At 45.3% G+C, this 18,328-nt stretch overlaps 1 protein-coding gene across 1 annotated transcript; it reads right to left on the bottom strand.

Moving 5' to 3' along the window:
* Window positions 1-762: 762 nt before the first annotated feature.
* shkbp1 (SH3KBP1 binding protein 1) lies at window positions 763-17,492 on the bottom strand. Its single transcript, XM_071918567.2, has 17 exons — window positions 17,337-17,492; window positions 16,501-16,554; window positions 15,732-15,777; window positions 15,334-15,466; window positions 14,335-14,415; window positions 13,491-13,661; window positions 13,210-13,300; window positions 12,566-12,756; window positions 11,645-11,760; window positions 10,549-10,636; window positions 8,031-8,147; window positions 7,509-7,679; window positions 7,131-7,286; window positions 6,946-7,042; window positions 6,495-6,679; window positions 6,148-6,250; window positions 763-5,050 (listed from the first exon to the last, which is right to left on the bottom strand). Exons 1-17 carry the CDS (start codon window positions 17,393-17,395, stop codon window positions 4,282-4,284), a joined length of 2,628 nt encoding a protein of 875 aa, XP_071774668.2. The 5' UTR covers window positions 17,396-17,492; the 3' UTR covers window positions 763-4,281.
* Window positions 17,493-18,328: the final 836 nt, after the last annotated feature.

Raw genomic sequence — 18,328 nt, 5'->3', positions numbered from 1 at the left:
TGTTGGCAAATATCACTGACATCAGATCAGCTGCAGCACAGGGAACGGGACTTTGCCGAACCGGACCGCTGGAACTGAAGGAGGCTGGACTGACGACCCGCCGCCGGGGAACTCACGACTCCCGAACTGAAACGGAAGGCAGCATGCAGGCGCGGCCACACCGGCACAAACAGGAAGTCACTTTACTTATAAAGGACGACTAAAAATAAACGCTTCGGGTTGCGAATCAATTTCGCACTTTGCCTTCATGCGGAGTTCAAATTTGGTGAACTTTGACCTGCAAATTTGTGGAGCCGGCCAATAGAAACAGTTGGTCGGCAGTGTTGACCTGAGGAAAAAAAAATCCAACATGGAGGAATCCATATTATATAATACAGACGGTACATTCATGGTTTTCCTGTTGTAGCTTACAGCTAACGTTAGCTTGCTCAACACACAGCATAGCATCAGTCGATTGATTGCAACTTAGATATGTTAGCTCGCTAACCACATAGTAAAGAACCAGTCGCAGGTTAAGTAGCTAGTTAGGGAGTCATTCCTATGTTCCCAGGGTCCTATGTTCCCAGGGTCCTATATTCCAAGGTCCTATGTTCCCCAGCTCTATATAGCACATAATGGGAACCTGAAAAAGATCCCCATGTTCCCATTATGTGCCATATAAATTTGGGGAACATAGGACCCTGGGAACATAGATACGCTCCCACTAGTTAGCTACTTAACCAGCTGATAAACAGTGAATAAATATTGAAGCAGGTTGTTCACACAGTGTCATTTATTGTAGAAACCATGGTAGTTATATTCTAGCGATCTCCTCTGCTACAAGTTTGAAATGCCGTCCGACACGAAGCAGAACGTCTCGTCCTTTTTAGTTGCGATGAACGAAGAAAAAACGTTGGCTGAATCCAGGTGTTGACTCCTAGATCTGGCTCTGAACAGCCACATTACAGATCACAGATCAGTTACACCACTAGGAGACAGACATAGTATACACATGGAGGTTTTTTAATGCTGAAAACTGCTACATCTATGACAAAACTTGTGATAATTGAAATGAAAATCTAAATTAAACAAGAAGAAGAAGAAGAAAACTGTGATTAAGCAAGAAGTTGGTGAACTTTATGGTCCAAACTACAGCAGGTAGCATGTTTTGGACTTTGCATTTATAACCACAGTAATCATCAGTACAGAGGAAAACATAAAACGTAAATTAATTCAGTATTAAACCAGTGTCAATCAAAAGAAGAACAGTGTCAAGGTTACAAAGGCTGCATCCACACAGGGACAGGTCTGCGGTTTCACTCTTGGTACAAACTAAAACTGAATGACTGAATCCCACCGGTTCAGACTTTCCAATGATCCCTCCCTGCGTTACGTCCCGCCCCAACATCCTGTTTCAACAGGAAATACATCACATTACGGACGCGAGATGCTCTCAGAATGCCGTTTCATTGAGACTTTAAAGTGAGAGATAAGGAGGGATCTGACGTGAGGAAGCCAGATGTGCGTAAAGGAGTTAAAAGCAGATGTTTGTTGCCGGTGTAACGCAGCCTCTGTTCTGCAGCAGATGTTTGACCTGGAGGTTTTTTTAACAGCCAGATGAATCAGTCAGTCAGATGGTAGAGCTGCGTCATTCTGGATAAAATGCTAATAATGAGAATATTGATTTTTCTAGACAGTGTGACCTGGTTATTTATCTCAGGTTATTTCACTGCACCGCTGGCATCAACATTTTGACAGCGGGTGGAAATTTTCAATACTGCCGAAATTTTGCAGAAACTAAAATCATGATTATGTAATTGATAACTGTGAAAATGAATTATATGCAACTTCTTTTGAATAATTAGTAAAATTACACATGGATAATTACACATCTACTGGATGTCTCAGCTATAGTAACTATAGCTAGCTGTTGATTATCATTATAAACAATTTCATGGTGACTTTCTGTTATCTGGCTAGCTGAATAGTTCTGGTTCTTGAAACGCCTCCAGAGACACAAGGCACACAGAGCAGCAGGCGGCTCCCACCCGCACCATTCTGCGTCCCGAGTCAAGCTGACCCAACACAGGGAGGGACGCAAAATGGCGTCTGCAAAGTGGGAGCTACAGCTGTGGAAAGGATCCGACCTTCTGAAGCCAATCAGGAAACAGCAGCGCGCCTCCGGCCAGTTCCTGTTTACAGACAAACAGCACCGGTCTCTCTGCAGTCTCTCCAACACCTCCACATCCAAATCCACTTTGGTTTTGCTTCGTGGAAAAATGCTGCAAAATGTGGTGAAGGTAAACTCGCTCACCACCAATTTTTGTCATGAGTGCAATTTCTATTTTGTATTTGAACGTAAAGTTCCCATGTTCATTACTGTGTTGAGTTTCATGACCCCGGCTGTGCGTTCAGACGGAGCGGCTCGGTCGACGCGTCCCTCGGCTCTGACAGGTTGTGGGCGGGGCCAGAGGCTCTGATCACATCTGTCTGACGCTTCAGTGTTAGACAGGCAATTCATGTACTTGCTGCTTTCGTATTGCCTTTCATAACGTTATATCGTTTTGATGAGATAATACAGCTAGCTTCTGCTAATTAGGCAGCATTAATTGAAAATAAACAGAAAAAATCTAACACAGAGCTTCCCATCGACTCCAATTACGGATCAACCGTTCTCCAAGCTTCGTTTCTGAGACATTTCTTCCTGTCGTCTTTCACATAAAAGTTGTAGAGAACTGGGAAGCTTTGAATGGCTGGAATCAACTTCTCCACTTTGATCATGAAACTAAATCACATCAGTTGGGAAACAAGGAAGCGTCGACACATTTCCCCGGTCGCTGAGCTCTGGAACGATTGATTTCTCACAGCGTGAACGCACACTCAGGCCTCTGAAACCTGCTGAAACCTGCGTAGAATTTCATAAATACACGGGCATCAGTGAGAACATAAGGATTATTTTCCTCATTCCAGAAAAATGAACTTTTTCCGGCAGGATCATCACACTGCGATGAATACGAAAGAATATAAAAGACCCTTTTGTGGCATATCATGGCAATCTTCTTTACATGTAAGACAGCTGCCACAGAACTACAGTCCTTACCAAGCTAACGTCATGTTGTTTTGTGGACAGTGTATGGAAGATGTTCAAATGTTTTTTCTTCTCCATATTCACACCTTCCTGAGTTTTATGTGCCATGAAGTTCATTTCCATAACAAAAGCTATATCTAAAAAGTTCTTCCATCTTAACTGGACCGTCCGAATGTCCAGTCGGGAATGTTTATTTGAATAGGAATTTCTTTTCTCTGCCTTCATATTGAATGGTAAAGCGTTGGTCACAGTGACAGCAGGTCTGCAGCTCAGTGGAAGACTGTCAGAGAGGAAGAGACAGCAGACAGCAGCAGGATGCTTCAAATCAGGGCTGGAAATTTACTGATTTGCTGTCTGGACAACAGCTGGTAAATCCCAAAAATCACCAGCCACTTAGAAAAGGACTCTGTTAAACTGGCTGGTGGAGTAGACAAAACCTACTAGCAAGAGCCAAAAGTTACCAGCATTTGGCCTGGTAGTAATTTCCCCTGTAAGTGGTAACAACAGCTAAGTCCTGATTTACGCCTTAGAAAAATACAAAAAACTGAACGACTTAAGTTACAATCCTTAGTAACAACTGAACAGTTAGTGAAGGCATTCGGCTGCTTTAAAAGAGACGAGGTTACAGACTTTACGCTAACAGTTTTTGTTTTGCTCCTGAAATACAAATTTCATTTACCAATCTGACATTCTAGCGATCGCGTCAACTGAACAGGTGGCTTATTCCAGTCAGCAAGCTGGAGCATGTGGTAACCACGGCGACAGAGCTGTATTTGATCGTTAATTGGCTACTCAATAACAGTTAATCGACCAATCATCTCGGGGCCGCATGAACGACTGCTGCTGCAGCCGAATGTAATAAACTGCCAGTGAGAAACTAACTAGCAGCCAAAGGCCTTTAAGTCCTGACTCAGGGAAACGAGACCTGCAGCTGCTGCCACTCACTGCTGACATGTTGTAAATATGCAAAGTTTTTATTAGCACTCAAACTTAGCAAGATCAATACTGTCTGTTCCAGTGTGCCTGAGATTAACAATCCAGTGGAAATGTAAAAAAGAAGAACGTATAATTCTAAATCTTTACACTTAGCTGTTAGATTCCCAGTGGTTTAAACTGGATAAATGCAGGAATGGCTGCAGATTGGAGTCGTGACATCAATGAAGCGCTTCCCTTCGCACACGCTCAGTCAGACCCCCGGTCAGCCTGCCAGCCAATCAGAAGCTGGTCTCATTCATAGGAGGTTTGGGGCTGGTGGGCGGGCCGGCGGCGGCGGCGGGGCTGTCCGGATTGGCCGGGCTCTCGGGGGAAGGCGGGACGTCGGCGGGAGACGACCCGGTCCCGCGGCGAGGGGAGACGGGCGTCTGCGACCGGGTCGGGCTGACAACTGCGGGGGCGGGGCTTAACTGGGACGTGGGCGCGGCCCTGCGGTGTGAGGAAGACGACGACGAGGACAACGACGACGACGAAGATGAAGGCGTTCCGACAGCGAGGCGTCCGCTGGAGAACGCTGTGGCCGTTCTGAGGCCTAATCTGGCCTCTAATTCGCTACACACCGCTAGGCTCCGCCTCCCGCCCTCTGGCCCCGCCCCCGCTGCCTCCGAACCCTTGGCCAGCTCCTGGCAGCGCTCCACGAAGCTTCCTCTCCGAACCGACCCCATCCCGTCCCTCTCTCTGTCCAGGTTTCTAGAGGGGCGGGGGCTGCCACTGTGAGCGAGGGAGGCCTGGCTGAGGACCTGAGTGAGACCGGGACCGGGACCAGGACTAGGACTGGGGTTAGAACTGTGGCAGTAGGCTGCGCCCAGGCCAGCGGGGGGCGGCGGTCCGGCTCCGGGCCCGGCCGAGAGGCCCGGGTCCCGGAGAGGTTTGGCGAGGGGAACCGGGGGCGGAGCCTGTCGAGGGAGGCTACCGCACATCGAACCCCCTCTTCCTCCTCCGCCGTGGAGACGCTCAGTCCTGAAGGTTTCACTCAGCTGGGAGAGCAGGCTGGGGAGGACAAAGAGGGATCAAGAAAAATGACATTAGTTTAGAGTCATCAGTATGACAGTAAACATCCTCCATAGTTTCTCCACCTGGTGGATCTGGAGGGAAATCTGCTGGATCTTTACGGCACAAAACAGGAAGAGGTTCTTCTTCTGTTCTTCCAGAGCAAACGGAGATAAAGCTGAAAGAGTTTCTGGCAGCAGATGGTGGAAGGAGGGAAAGGAAGATGGAGAAATCACTTCCAACATGTTGATCCTCTTCAGGGAGGGGGAGGGGGGGCAGGAAGCAACGGGGCTGATGGGAAATGTAGTCTTAATGTGGAGAAACACTAGAACTAACAATACTACTGGAGTGAGACAGAGGAGAACGATCAGCTCCAACAGGCTCTCACTGGTTTACAGTCATTATAGGAATATTAATTGGATAAGACATATTGATGGTTAAAAATTATAAACGGAGCAACTTTAATGCTGATGTGTTGCATTACAAAATAATTTTGCCAATCTAAAACTTACCAAAAGAAAAGGGGTGTGTGTGTGTGTGTGTACCTGCAGGTGGAGGCTCTGGGTGTGGTATCAGAGTGTGTGTGTGAGAGAGAGCGAGAGAGAGAGAGAGAGAGAGAGAGAGAGAGAGAGAGAGAGAGAGAGCGAGAGAGAGAGAGTGTGTGTGTGTACCTGCAGGTGGAGGCTCTGGGTGTGGTATCAGAGTGTGTGTGTGTGTGTGTGTGTGTGTGTGTGTGTGTGTGTGTGTACCTGCAGGTGGAGGCTCTGGGTGTGGTATCAGAGTGTGTGTGTGTGTGTGTGTGTGTGTGTGTGTGTGTGTGTGTACCTGCAGGTGGAGGCTCTGGGTGTGGTATCAGAGTGTGTGTGTGTGTGTGTGTGTGTGTGTGTGTGTGTGTGTACCTGCAGGTGGAGGCTCTGGGTGTGGTATCAGAGTGTGTGTGTGTGTGTGTGTGTGTGTGTGTGTGTGTACCTGCAGGTGGAGGCTCTGGGTGTGGTATCAGAGTGTGTGTGTGTGTGTGTGTGTGTGTGTACCTGCAGGTGGAGGCTCTGGGTGTGGTATCAGAGTGTGTGTGTGTGTGTGTGTGTGTGTGTGTGTACCTGCAGGTGGAGGCTCTGGGTGTGCTGTCAGGTGTTCTGGTTAAAGCCAAGTCACACTGGTCCAGCAGCTCCAGAAGCTCCTCCTCCGTCGGCCCGCCCAGCGCTGCCAGACAACCAATCACAACAGCACACATCAGACACTGACTGAGGCAACAACCAATCACAGCATGTTGACCTCTAATGAACAATAAAGTTTTGTTTTTCAAGAGTCTGACATCAACCTCTAATTAACAATTAGGTTTTTTTTTTTTTTTTTTTTTAAATCTGATGTCAGGCTCTAGTTAACAATAAAGTTTTTTTTTCCAAGAATCTGATGTCAACCTCTACTGAACAATAAAGTTATGCACCTCTGATGTCGACCTTCCCGGCGATCTCCATGGCGGTGGTCAGGTCCCACATCTGGATGCTGCCGTTGCCGTGGCCGCTGAACAGGTAGCGCCGCGGCCGCGAGCCGATCCGGCTCGAACCCTCGCACTCATGGACCATGAAGGACGTGATGGAGGTTCCGTCCACCGAGCGCACCTCACACACCCTACACACACACACACACACACACACACACACACACACACACACACACACACACACACACACACACACACACACACACACACACACACACACACACGGCTTAATCCCACTCTTGCTCTCTTCTACACTACAGTCAAAAAGTGGCCAAGCGGCAAAGAAATGCTAAACCACACACTCTCACTTTATTTCTCTAATACACAAGAGTGCGCGCGCACACACACACACACACACACACACACACACACTCTCTCTCTCTCTCTCTCTCACCTCTTTCCATTGGAGGACAGTCGGACGTAGAGTTTATCGGTGTCTGGTACGACTCTCTGGATAAACACCTGCTGCTCGTCTCTCTCTCCATACGGTCCTGATACAGGTAAAACACAGTTACTGCTGGATCTGACCTCTGACCCCTAACTCCTTAAAGTGTGTGTGTGTGTGTGTGTGTGTGTTACCGATCTCCGTCCCGGCGCTGCAGCCTCCGTGTCCGTCCACATCGTCCAGGGAGAGGATCTTGAAGGAGGTGAGCGGAGTGGATCCAGGCTGGGTGGAGATCATCCCTCTGAACCGAGTCACTGTCCAGGTGCGCACGTGGTTGTTGTCCGCGCACACTGACACACACACACAAACAAACACACAAACAATAAGTAAACACACAGTCCAGATCAGTGGTACAGTGTACGGTGTTCCAACACATTTTCCATTTAAAAATTTCTTTTAAACTACAATTTCTTCACTGGATTTGAAGGTTTTGGTCAGTGTTCAGTAGACAGAAAAACAGCAACAAGTAGTGGGAAGTAACAGACTGGCCGGACATTTAGATTTATACGTACCTGATATGAGGTGTTTTTCGGACAGCATGATCTTGGTGACGGGGCTGCGGTGGACGGAGAAGGTCTGGAAGAGCTGCGGTCCGGAGCCGACGGTCTCCGGGTGCTGAACGATGACCCGCACCGTCCCAGAACTGGTCCCATACGCAATCTCTATCCAGTTCCCACTGTCACCTGAGGAGCAGCACAACCACACTTCAGCGGGCGGCTCGTACGGGTCACTTCTGCAGTCGCATTAGTTTTGGGCATGAAGTAGACTTTGAGGGCAGTGGTAGTAATAGTAGTGGTGGTAGTAGTACTGGCAGAAGTAGTACTACTAGTAGCAGTAGAAGTAGTAGTAGCAGTAGTGTTGGTAGTAGTAATAGTGATAGTAGCCACACTAGATTTTGGCACAAGGTAGACACTGAGGGCAGTGATGGGATTACATTATAATACTCAGTAGTAGTAGCAGTAGCATAAGTAGTAGTGGTACTGGCAGTAGTAGTACTAGTAGTAGTAGTAGTAGTAGTATTGTAATAGTCATACTAGTTTTGGGAGTGAGGTAGACACTGAGGGCAGTGATGGCGTCTTCAGTCGGGTCTCTGTACAGCTCCGTCACCAGCAGGTCATTATCCTTCATCCTCAGAGGAAACTTCTGCACATCTGGACGGACAAACAGGGACGAGTTAATATGGAGTCTGTACAGAGGACTAGTCAATCCACAGTCTATACAGAGAGGACTAGTCAATCCACAGTCTGTACAGAGGACTAGTCAATCCACAGTCTATACAGAGGACTAGTCAATCCACAGTCTATACAGAGGACTAGTCAATCCACAGTCTGTACAGAGGACTAGTCAATCCACAGTCTATACAGAGGACTAGTCAATCCACAGTCTATACAGAGAGGACTAGTCAATCCACAGTCTATACAGAGAGGACTAGTCAATCCACAGTCTGTACAGAGAGGACTAGTCAATCCACAGTCTATACAGAGAGGACTAGTCAATCCACAGTCTATACAGAGGACTAGTCAATCCACAGTCTATACAGAGGACTAGTCAATCCACAGTCTATACAGAGGACTAGTCAATCCACAGTCTATACAGAGGACTAGTCAATCCACAGTCTATACAGAGGACTAGTCAATCCACAGTCTATACAGAGAGGACTAGTCAATCCACAGTCTGTACAGAGAGGACTAGTCAATCCACAGTCTATACAGAGGACTAGTCAATCCACAGTCTATACAGAGAGGACTAGTCAATCCACAGTCTATACAGAGGACTAGTCAATCCACAGTCTATACAGAGAGGACTAGTCAATCCACAGTCTATACAGAGAGGACTAGTCAATCCACAGTCTGTACAGAGAGGACTAGTCAATCCACAGTCTATACAGAGGACTAGTCAATCCACAGTCTATACAGAGGACTAGTCAATCCACAGTCTATACAGAGGACTAGTCAATCCACAGTCTATACAGAGGACTAGTCAATCCACAGTCTATACAGAGGACTAGTCAATCCACAGTCTGTACAGAGAGGACTAGTCAATCCACAGTCTGTACAGAGGACTAGTCAATCCACAGTCTATACAGAGGACTAGTCAATCCACAGTCTATACAGAGAGGACTAGTCAATCCACAGTCTGTACAGAGGACTAGTCAATCCACAGTCTATACAGAGGACTAGTCAATCCACAGTCTGTACAGAGGACTAGTCAATCCACAGTCTATACAGAGGACTAGTCAATCCACAGTCTATACAGAGGACTAGTCAATCCACAGTCTATACAGAGGACTAGTCAATCCACAGTCTGTACAGAGGACTAGTCAATCCACAGTCTGTACAGAGAGGACTAGTCAATCCACAGTCTGTACAGAGGACTAGTCAATCCACAGTCTATACAGAGAGGACTAGTCAATCCACAGTCTATACAGAGGACTAGTCAATCCACAGTCTATACAGAGGACTAGTCAATCCACAGTCTGTACAGAGAGGACTAGTCAATCCACAGTCTATACAGAGAGGACTAGTCAATCCACAGTCTATACAGAGAGGACTAGTCAATCCACAGTCTATACAGAGAGGACTAGTCAATCCACAGTCTATACAGAGGACTAGTCAATCCACAGTCTATACAGAGAGGACTAGTCAATCCACAGTCTATACAGAGGACTAGTCAATCCACAGTCTATACAGAGGACTAGTCAATCCACAGTCTATACAGAGGACTAGTCAATCCACAGTCTGTACAGAGAGGACTAGTCAATCCACAGTCTGTACAGAGGACTAGTCAATCCACAGTCTATACAGAGGACTAGTCAATCCACAGTCTATACAGAGAGGACTAGTCAATCCACAGTCTGTACAGAGGACTAGTCAATCCACAGTCTATACAGAGGACTAGTCAATCCACAGTCTGTACAGAGGACTAGTCAATCCACAGTCTATACAGAGGACTAGTCAATCCACAGTCTATACAGAGGACTAGTCAATCCACAGTCTGTACAGAGGACTAGTCAATCCACAGTCTATACAGAGGACTAGTCAATCCACAGTCTATACAGAGGACTAGTCAATCCACAGTCTGTACAGAGGACTAGTCAATCCACAGTCTATACAGAGAGGACTAGTCAATCCACAGTCTATACAGAGGACTAGTCAATCCACAGTCTGTACAGAGAGGAACAGTCAATTCATAGTCTATGTAGTGAGACTTTTACAACAAGTTGCCCTATCCTTTCCAACTTTAATGATAATAAACTTATAATAATTAACTCAATTATCACAATACACATACTGTACATAATACAGATAGGCCTACATAAAAGACACAAAAAGCCAGACATAAATTTAAAACAGGGATAGGACAAATAAAGCAAGAATCAAACAACTGTTAAACTATCACAACCTGTCAGTGATGTTGAAACACCAGAACAGCTCATCATCAGAAGTACACAGCAGCATGTATACTGAACCTGCAGGTCTGTGATCTCGATATGAAATAAATGAGATATACAGTAGATCCATATACAGTAGATCCATATACAGTCTGTCTCACCGATATAGTAGATAGATCCGTTGTTGCAGCCCAGGATCAGGAAGGAGCCGGCTGTGTCGTAACTGTTGATAGGAACCACATCCTGGTTCTATAAGAGACAGCAGAGAACAAATATTCTACTTTACTACTTGAGTCAGTATGTATCATCTGGACACATCTCTCTGTGTGCTACTTCCAGAGGTATCACCAAGTCAACTTTGCTCGTGTCCCAAGTCTGTCTCAAGTCTTGAGGCACAAGTCTAAATGTAGATTACCAAGTCAAGTCCAAGTCATTAATGTCAAGTCTCAAGTCTAAATGTAGAACAGCAAGTCAAGTCAGAACAAATCAAGAGTCCAGTATCAATTTAATATCTTAAAGAAAACTAAATATCGAGGACTTTTCAATGCAATATGGTTTTAATAGGATAAAAACTTGGTAAGAGCATCATGAGTTTGATTTCTATAATCAGTTTCAACTTCAATAAATTCAATCATTCCATACAAATTCAGAAAACAGAATTTAAATTCAGTCGTCCGCTGGAACAAATCTCATCACTTTCAATCTAAGTCATTTACACAAACACAAGATCTCAAGTCAAGACTTTAGAAACCTTTTCAAGTCATCAAAGTACAAGTCAGAGTCAAGTCCCAAGTCACCAGAACCCAAGTCAAGTCCAGTCTCAAGTCTTCTCTTCATGCATCAAGTCGAGTCCAAATGCTGCCAGTCATTTCCAAATGGTTGAAATCTCAGACTCTTGTTTAAGGAAGATGCAGCGCGGCCAGAGAAGAGCGAGAGGGACGGGCAGAGGTCAAAGGTCGTTCTGACATCACACCACACAGTGCAGTCTGTCCGCTCACTGCTGCTGTGTGATGTGAGCATAAATAAATCAGATTTAAATGTGTGTGTGTGTGCCCACCTCTGGCTACATATTTCTGTTCATATTCTCCCTCCATCTGTAATCCTGATCATATGAGTATCTCACAATGCATATTTGCAAATCTGGACTTGTTTCTACTCGTTTCTCTTGTCTGAACACCAATATTTATTTTACTCGGCCCCCTGAGAAGCAGCTCGTCTCTTACGAGGGAGAGCGGGTGACAACAGAGCCGTCCTGACCTGCCAGTGTTTGGTGACGGCGTTCCACACCCCCACCTTCCCCGTGTGGCTGGTGGCGATCAGCTGGTTACCGACGAAGAAGAGAGCCTCCACCGGCACGTTCAGACTGAACACGCCTGAACACAGGAAACAGGAAGTTGACATTCAGAACCAGAGACATGTGATTGGCTCTCAGCTGCTGCTATTGAACAGCCTGTTTATCCACTGATGAGCCACCAGGAAACTCAGCTGATGATTGGACGCTCAACAAGCTCGTCGCCGGGGCTGAACTTTTCACCGTCATCAGCCAATCAGATTCACGTGCTTCCTTGATTTATCTTAATTTCTTTTTTTTTTGTCATTCCTATTCTTTGTATTTCTTCCGGTCCCATGTTTTATTTAGTTTTTGTTTTGAGAAGCTCTTTGTAAATTCTGTTTTTAGATAAAAGCTATACCAATAAAGTTTATTATGAAAAGTTTATTATGAAAATTAATAACTTGGTTTAATATAATTACATTTATTTAGTTTATTTTAACAGGGACAGTGCACATTAACAAACATTACTCAGAATGTAAATATGCCAGTAGCCAAAAAGCTAATTTTCATGTGTCATGTGTGTGTATAGTCTCTATAATTACATCAACTATTCAGCTGCCCCATAAACTAGTCGATCCCCTGTATGTTTTGCACATTGTCTTTATTAGATCATGGCTGATAAAATATAACTATGTAATAAAACATAATTATCATTAACTCACAATGTGCTTATAATGCCTCATAATGTCTTATAAGCACTGCTCCAATACTTCCATTTTTGTTCAAATTCCCCAAACTTTTCAAAACCTGAAATTTATCAAGTGAATTTTCCAGGTTTTTTGAAGCCTGTGTAGCAACTCAACTATCACTGCTGTGAGAATTAATTATGTGCCGTAGAAACTCACCGATCTCGTTCCCGTTGCCGTCTGGGCAGATGGCCCACAGGATGATCTCCGTTACCGAGGCGACGGCCACCATCTTGTCGTTGTCGCCCAGCGAGCCGCCCATCACCTTGGCGTTGAGGGCGACCCTGTCAATCACCCAGTCCAGACGAGGAGAGGTGAAGACCTGCTGCCAGCCGGTAGACTCCTTCACCCTGAGAGAGAGAGAGAGAGAGAGAGAGAGAGAGAGAGAGAGAGAGAGAGAGAGAGAGAGAGAGAGAGAGAGAGAGAGAGAGAGAGAGAGAGAGAGAGAGAGATGAAAAAAGAAGTTATTCAAGTTTCACAATTCAAACCTTCATTGACAAACCCAAGCCGGTGTAGATAAGCACAGAAATTTACTTAGTATGAATTTATTTTGGAATGGTAATGAATATACTTTGAAATACTTTTATAGATATTGTATAGTATGTGTCTTCAAGACAAATAATGGGTTTGAATCTCCACCCCGGTCCTTTCTGTGTGGAGTTTGGATGTTTCCTCCCACAGTGCAAAGACATGCAGGTCAGGTGGATTGAGAGAGAGAGTGTGTGTATGCATGATAAAGAGCTTTATCAACTAATAACAAGACTTAACTTGACAATAAAGTGACTGAACTGAACTGTCTGTACCTGTAGCAGACGACAAACTGGGCGTAGGCCACGGCGATCCAGTTATGATGACCACAGATGATCCGGACCATGCCGGGATCTGACAACTGGCCTGCACACACACACACACACACACACACACACACACACACACACACACACACGCGTGTTAGAGAACCTGCAGCAGCCACAATCATGTCCTTAAAAAAGACTCAAGACTGTTGATGTTTTATGTCCCATGGTTGTATTTTTAAAAAACCCTGTGTGTGTGTGTGTTTGTGTGTGTGTGTGTGTGTCCTCACCCCCACATGGCCTCTCCTCCATGTTGGCTCGGCCCAGTATCCCAGAATTCCCCAGGTTGGGAGGCATGGTGTTGCTGCGTCTGACCGGCGCTCTCTCTGCAGGCGCGGCCCGGCCGCCCATGAACTGGGGTCCTGCCACGCTGTGGCGGTTACGCCGCTTCGCCGGGTACACTGGGAGCAGACAGACAGGGAGGGGGGGGGCAGACAGGACGTTAGGACTGGACTGGGAGGAGCTGGGTATACTGGGAGAGGCGGAGTATACTAGGAGAAGGTGAGTATACTGGGAGGAGCAGAGTATACTGGGAGGAGCAGAGTATACTGGGAGAGGTGGAGTATACTGGGAGAAGGCGAGTATACTGGGAGAAGGTAGAGTATACTGGGAGAGGTGGAGTATACTGGGAGAAGGCGAGTATACTGGGAGGAGCAGAGTATACTGGGAGAAGGTGAGTATACTGGGAGAAGGTGAGTATACTGGGAGAGGCCAAGTATACTGGGAGGAGCTGAGTATACTGGGAGAAGGTGAGTATACTGGGAGAAGCCCAGTACACTGGGAGAAGGCGAGTACACTGACTATACTGTTTTCACCTCTTTTCTAAAGCTTGTTGTCAGATTCTGGTCCTGAAGCTCCTCCCCCTCCCTCCCGGAGCTTTACAATTCTTTTTCTCCCTCACTGTTTAAAAGCTTGTTTGTCCTTGGCTGGCCTCCGTAGTGCAGTGGAGGGAGGGAGGAGTCGCTTTGCTGTCAGTTTCTGTCTCCCTCTAGTGGTCAGAACATTTCACTTATTGCAGCTTTGAATGAAAGGAAAGCCCTGACAGGGAGGAGTGTTGACCGGCAGGCGGTGTACCTGGTGGAGGCAGGTAGCCGTTGAACAGAACGTTTCCACACGAGGATCGGTCCAGCTCGTCACACAGCTGCAGCTTCCGCACTGAACAACAAAACACAGTTATGTTATTACATAAGACAACAGCAACAACGAGTCGTAGCACAATAACAGTAAACATGCAACAAGAAGCCGATGATGATGTCATTTCTGTCAAGTCTTTGGTTTTCTTCCCCCTCTGTCAGTATGGAGGTTTCTTCATATCAGCAATCTAAAAGAATACGGCTTTGATTTTGAAATATGTTGTAGGAAGCATCAACACATCTCAAAAATCCATTCAATATTATTTACATTACGACAAAATTAGTTACCAAACTACACTACCCAGCATGCTTTTAGCTAGCTGGAACGTTCCATCTCCCGCAAAGGGAACAAGCTCCAGTAGCTAGCTAGCTGCAGCTTCACAGCTACAGTGAGAAATGTGTTCAGATCCTCATGAGGCTGAACTCAGACTTTAGTGGATCCAGACTGCATCTGAACAGGTGAAAACCTGCTGAGACGGTCTGCTGCTGCTGGAGGATCAGCTGCTTCAGCTGCTTCATGTTGGAGTTCTGCATCCAGACAAAGTCTGTTCTGGAAGTTTCTACACCTAAAATAACAGAAAAGTCCAAATCGTCTAACAGCTTCTGCTGCGTAGAGAGAGAGGAGAACTCAACTCCATTTGTTGCTTTGTTTAGCAGCAGAAGACAGAAGACAGAATACTTTGCGGTCGATGGAACATCATGTTAGCCACTTAGCTGCTGGTCAACAGGAAGACTTCAGCCTGCACTTCTGCTTCAGCTCACTATGCATTGCGTGTACCAGATAGTTAGACCAGCTGCTCTTTCAGACTGAGCAGGTAAATCCAGGTGAAAACTGATTTCTTATTAATTTGACCTGTAAAATCTGCACTATACAATTTTCTCCCATTGGTGGTGCCAAGCGGCTCAACAGAGGATCACGTCACAACACGCGGCATCTCACCCAGCGGTGTGATGCCGTAGAACTCGGCCTCGTGCATGAGCATGTGCACGTTGATGGAGCGGGGGTGCAGCTCTTTGGTCCGCAGGAAGTTGAGGATGGGAGCGAACAGAGAGGGGTCTCTGTCAATGAAGATCTACGGAGAGAGAGGAGGGACAGCAGAAGGTAACACATGCACAGTTACACAACATATAAATTCAGACACACATACAGGCAGACACACCACACAATGAAAGGATATACTGTACCATGTAATGTATGTAAGGTAACGTGTCTAACTCTATTATATTAACGTCAGACACACGCATGCATGCACGCCCGCACACATACATATACACACACACACACACACACACACACACACACACACACACACACACACACACAGCCACCCTACTTACAGCTCCAGTTTCATCCTTCAAGGTTGAGATCCGACCGCTCAAAAGACTAAAAAACAAAACACAAACCACCGTCCAGAAGTTACTATTATGAATTAACCAAGGCAATAAAACAGACATTCCCATTCAAATCAGTGTTGTTAAAATGCCAGTTGGCTGGTAAACTAGAGAGCTGTGGCGGAAATAAGCATTGGTGAAATGCATGAGACTCACAAAGCTGATGTGGAGAAGACTTAATTTACTGGACACTAATCTGGCAGCTGTTTCTGTTAGTGTTGATACATACTGTTTTCTTGAGAGAAGGTTAAAAAATCTCTGAGGGTTAGGGTTAGGGTTGTCTTGTTTACTGGCAAATATACAGTATATATATCTTGGAGAACATAACTTCAGACCTGTGACAAATCGTGAGAAGCCACTCTTCAATTCGGCATACATCCAATACACCAAGCAGCACATATTTCAATAAATTGTCAATTTATAGAATTGGTTTGCCTCCTTCCAACAATCTTCCTCCACCAAAATGCACTGTGGAGGACGCAAAGTAAAGTGCTCTCAGTGAAATATTTGTATGCCGAGTTTACCAGCAGACCCAAATGATTCGTATAAGGTCTTAAGTGATGTTCTAACAGGTTTATTTGTGTGGCGGTGATCAAGGCAGCATTAAATAGCCAGAGTTTTGAACGGAGGTTCGCGTCCCGTTCTGTCCATACCCAACTGGGTGAGTGTGCTGTGTGTGCGCGTGTAGCGGTGTTAGGTTCTCTGTTCCACCAACCTGGAGAAAAAAGAGTCAGGAACCCAGGTCAGCGTCTGTCGGGAGGTGCTGAACCTAAAAACAAATCCACATTAACATTAACTATTTAACTGTTAAGGCATCAAGGATAACGTCGTTACTAAAAGAAGGTAACGTTAGCATTAGCTATGTAGGCAACTACCTAACGTTAGGTACGCTACGTTTTACCAGGTAACATTATTACAATAGTTGAGCTAGCTAAACAGAGGATACATGCAATTCCCTTGTAAGCAAAGTTTCAACAACCATTTCAACTTGGTTAACGTTAAAAAGTAAGGAGATAGCTAGATGCTAAATACTGCTTCTGTAACGCTACGTTACAGAACGTTATCCCAAGTTCCATTATCGGACGCACTTTGCTCTCTGGTGAAATTTCAGCCATTGTTTTGGACTTGCTTTACTGGCCCTCACTTCCCCTTCCTCCTGTAACTGTCTACGGATAAAAACGGGGGTGTGGGATATAGAACCATACATCCATGTATAGAACTAACACTGATAAGTTAACGTTACCACCCGGGAAAACACAACGAACCGCCCAGCGTCCAGCTTGGGCGTAACGTACGCGATTGTCCGATTTGGGAAACGTTAAGTAGAGATCAAACTGACTGGTGCTCCGAATCATGTGTGTATCATTACAAACATATACACTGGTGATCCCGTTATAATGCTGTGGCACGACTGAGGAGGGCTGTCGTCCAAATAGGCGAGAAAAGGGAAAGAACGGGGACGTGTCCGATAATGGACGCCTCTTCCATAGACGCGTTTACATTAGCTAGCCGGGTTAGCCGACACTCCCAAAACATCCTCCGGTCTCTCACCTCTTCCCTCCGACGTTCAGGTGGATGATGTCCCCGGTCCTCGCCGTGTTAGACATCATGAGAGACGTTGCTCCGGCAGTCTGAGCGACCAAAACAATAACAACACTCTGGAGACTTTAATCCATTTTAGCAGAAAATCCAGTTTGTTGTCTAAGCTAACTTCCTGCCGGGCTGTGAGAAGTAAAAGCCGCGGTGGCATGCCGGACCGGACCGGACCGGACCGGCGCGGAGGAACAAAAGCAGGAACGGAACCACGGAATGCAAAGTGTCACCAAAATGATAATCACATATTAAATATAAACCTTAATGTTTAGCTGTACTTTTCTCGTTTTTTCCTAAATTTAAATCATTTTGTTTTATATGGAAGACTTAATTACTACACTCTTTATTTATCTTATTATTCTCTTATTAAAAAGACAGGAACAGAAAATCCCCCCTCAAAAAATATGTTCTATTTATGATTCACCAATGATTGAAAAAAGCTGAAAAAGATACAGAAATTAAACTATATATATAGTTTTAGTTATAGTTATCAGATAACCAACAGGAGCAAAGTGGTTTTCAAACTTGTTAAAAGATACAATCAGCAATATGTATATTCATGGATGCTCTTTTTGACTTGTAGAACTTTCTCAGCCCAATACAATTCAACGTAAATGAACAATTCATTGTTTACAGTTTCGGTTTGTAAACAAACTTTTTACAGCCTCGGAATCCACGAAACTCACATCTGTCACATTCTGTCAGTTCTTATATAAAAAGGTCAGATTATGCGAGAGTGAAGGTGGTTGTGGTCTACCTTCCATACAAAACAGAGTAAGGATAGGATATTTATTTATATTTTTTTTATAAATTATTTATTTATTTATATTTTAATATAAATAAATAAATATCCTAAACACCCAGGCCCATATTCATAAAACTCACCAGAAGGAAGTGATGCGTTTAGCGTTTCCGATTTCCAAAGAAAAGAGCGGCACCTACAGAAACTC

This window comes from Centroberyx gerrardi, chromosome 6, assembly GCF_048128805.1.
Source record: "Centroberyx gerrardi isolate f3 chromosome 6, fCenGer3.hap1.cur.20231027, whole genome shotgun sequence".
Classification (NCBI taxonomy): domain Eukaryota; kingdom Metazoa; phylum Chordata; class Actinopteri; order Beryciformes; family Berycidae; genus Centroberyx; species Centroberyx gerrardi.
Note: the sequence above shows the minus strand (reverse complement) of the source record. Positions and strands in the feature narration are given on the sequence as shown.

Coding starts and splice junctions, on each gene's coding strand:
- shkbp1 (XM_071918567.2), bottom strand. CDS start 17,395: ATGATGTCTAACACGGCGAGGACCGGGGACATCATCCACCTGAACGTC. Junction 10,637..11,644: donor CCGTCACCAAACACTGGCAG/GTCAGGACGGCT, acceptor TGTCTCTTATAG/AACCAGGATGTGGTTCCTAT. Junction 6,251..6,494: donor CGGGAAGGTCGACATCAGAG/GTGCATAACTTT, acceptor GTTGTCTGGCAG/CGCTGGGCGGGCCGACGGAG.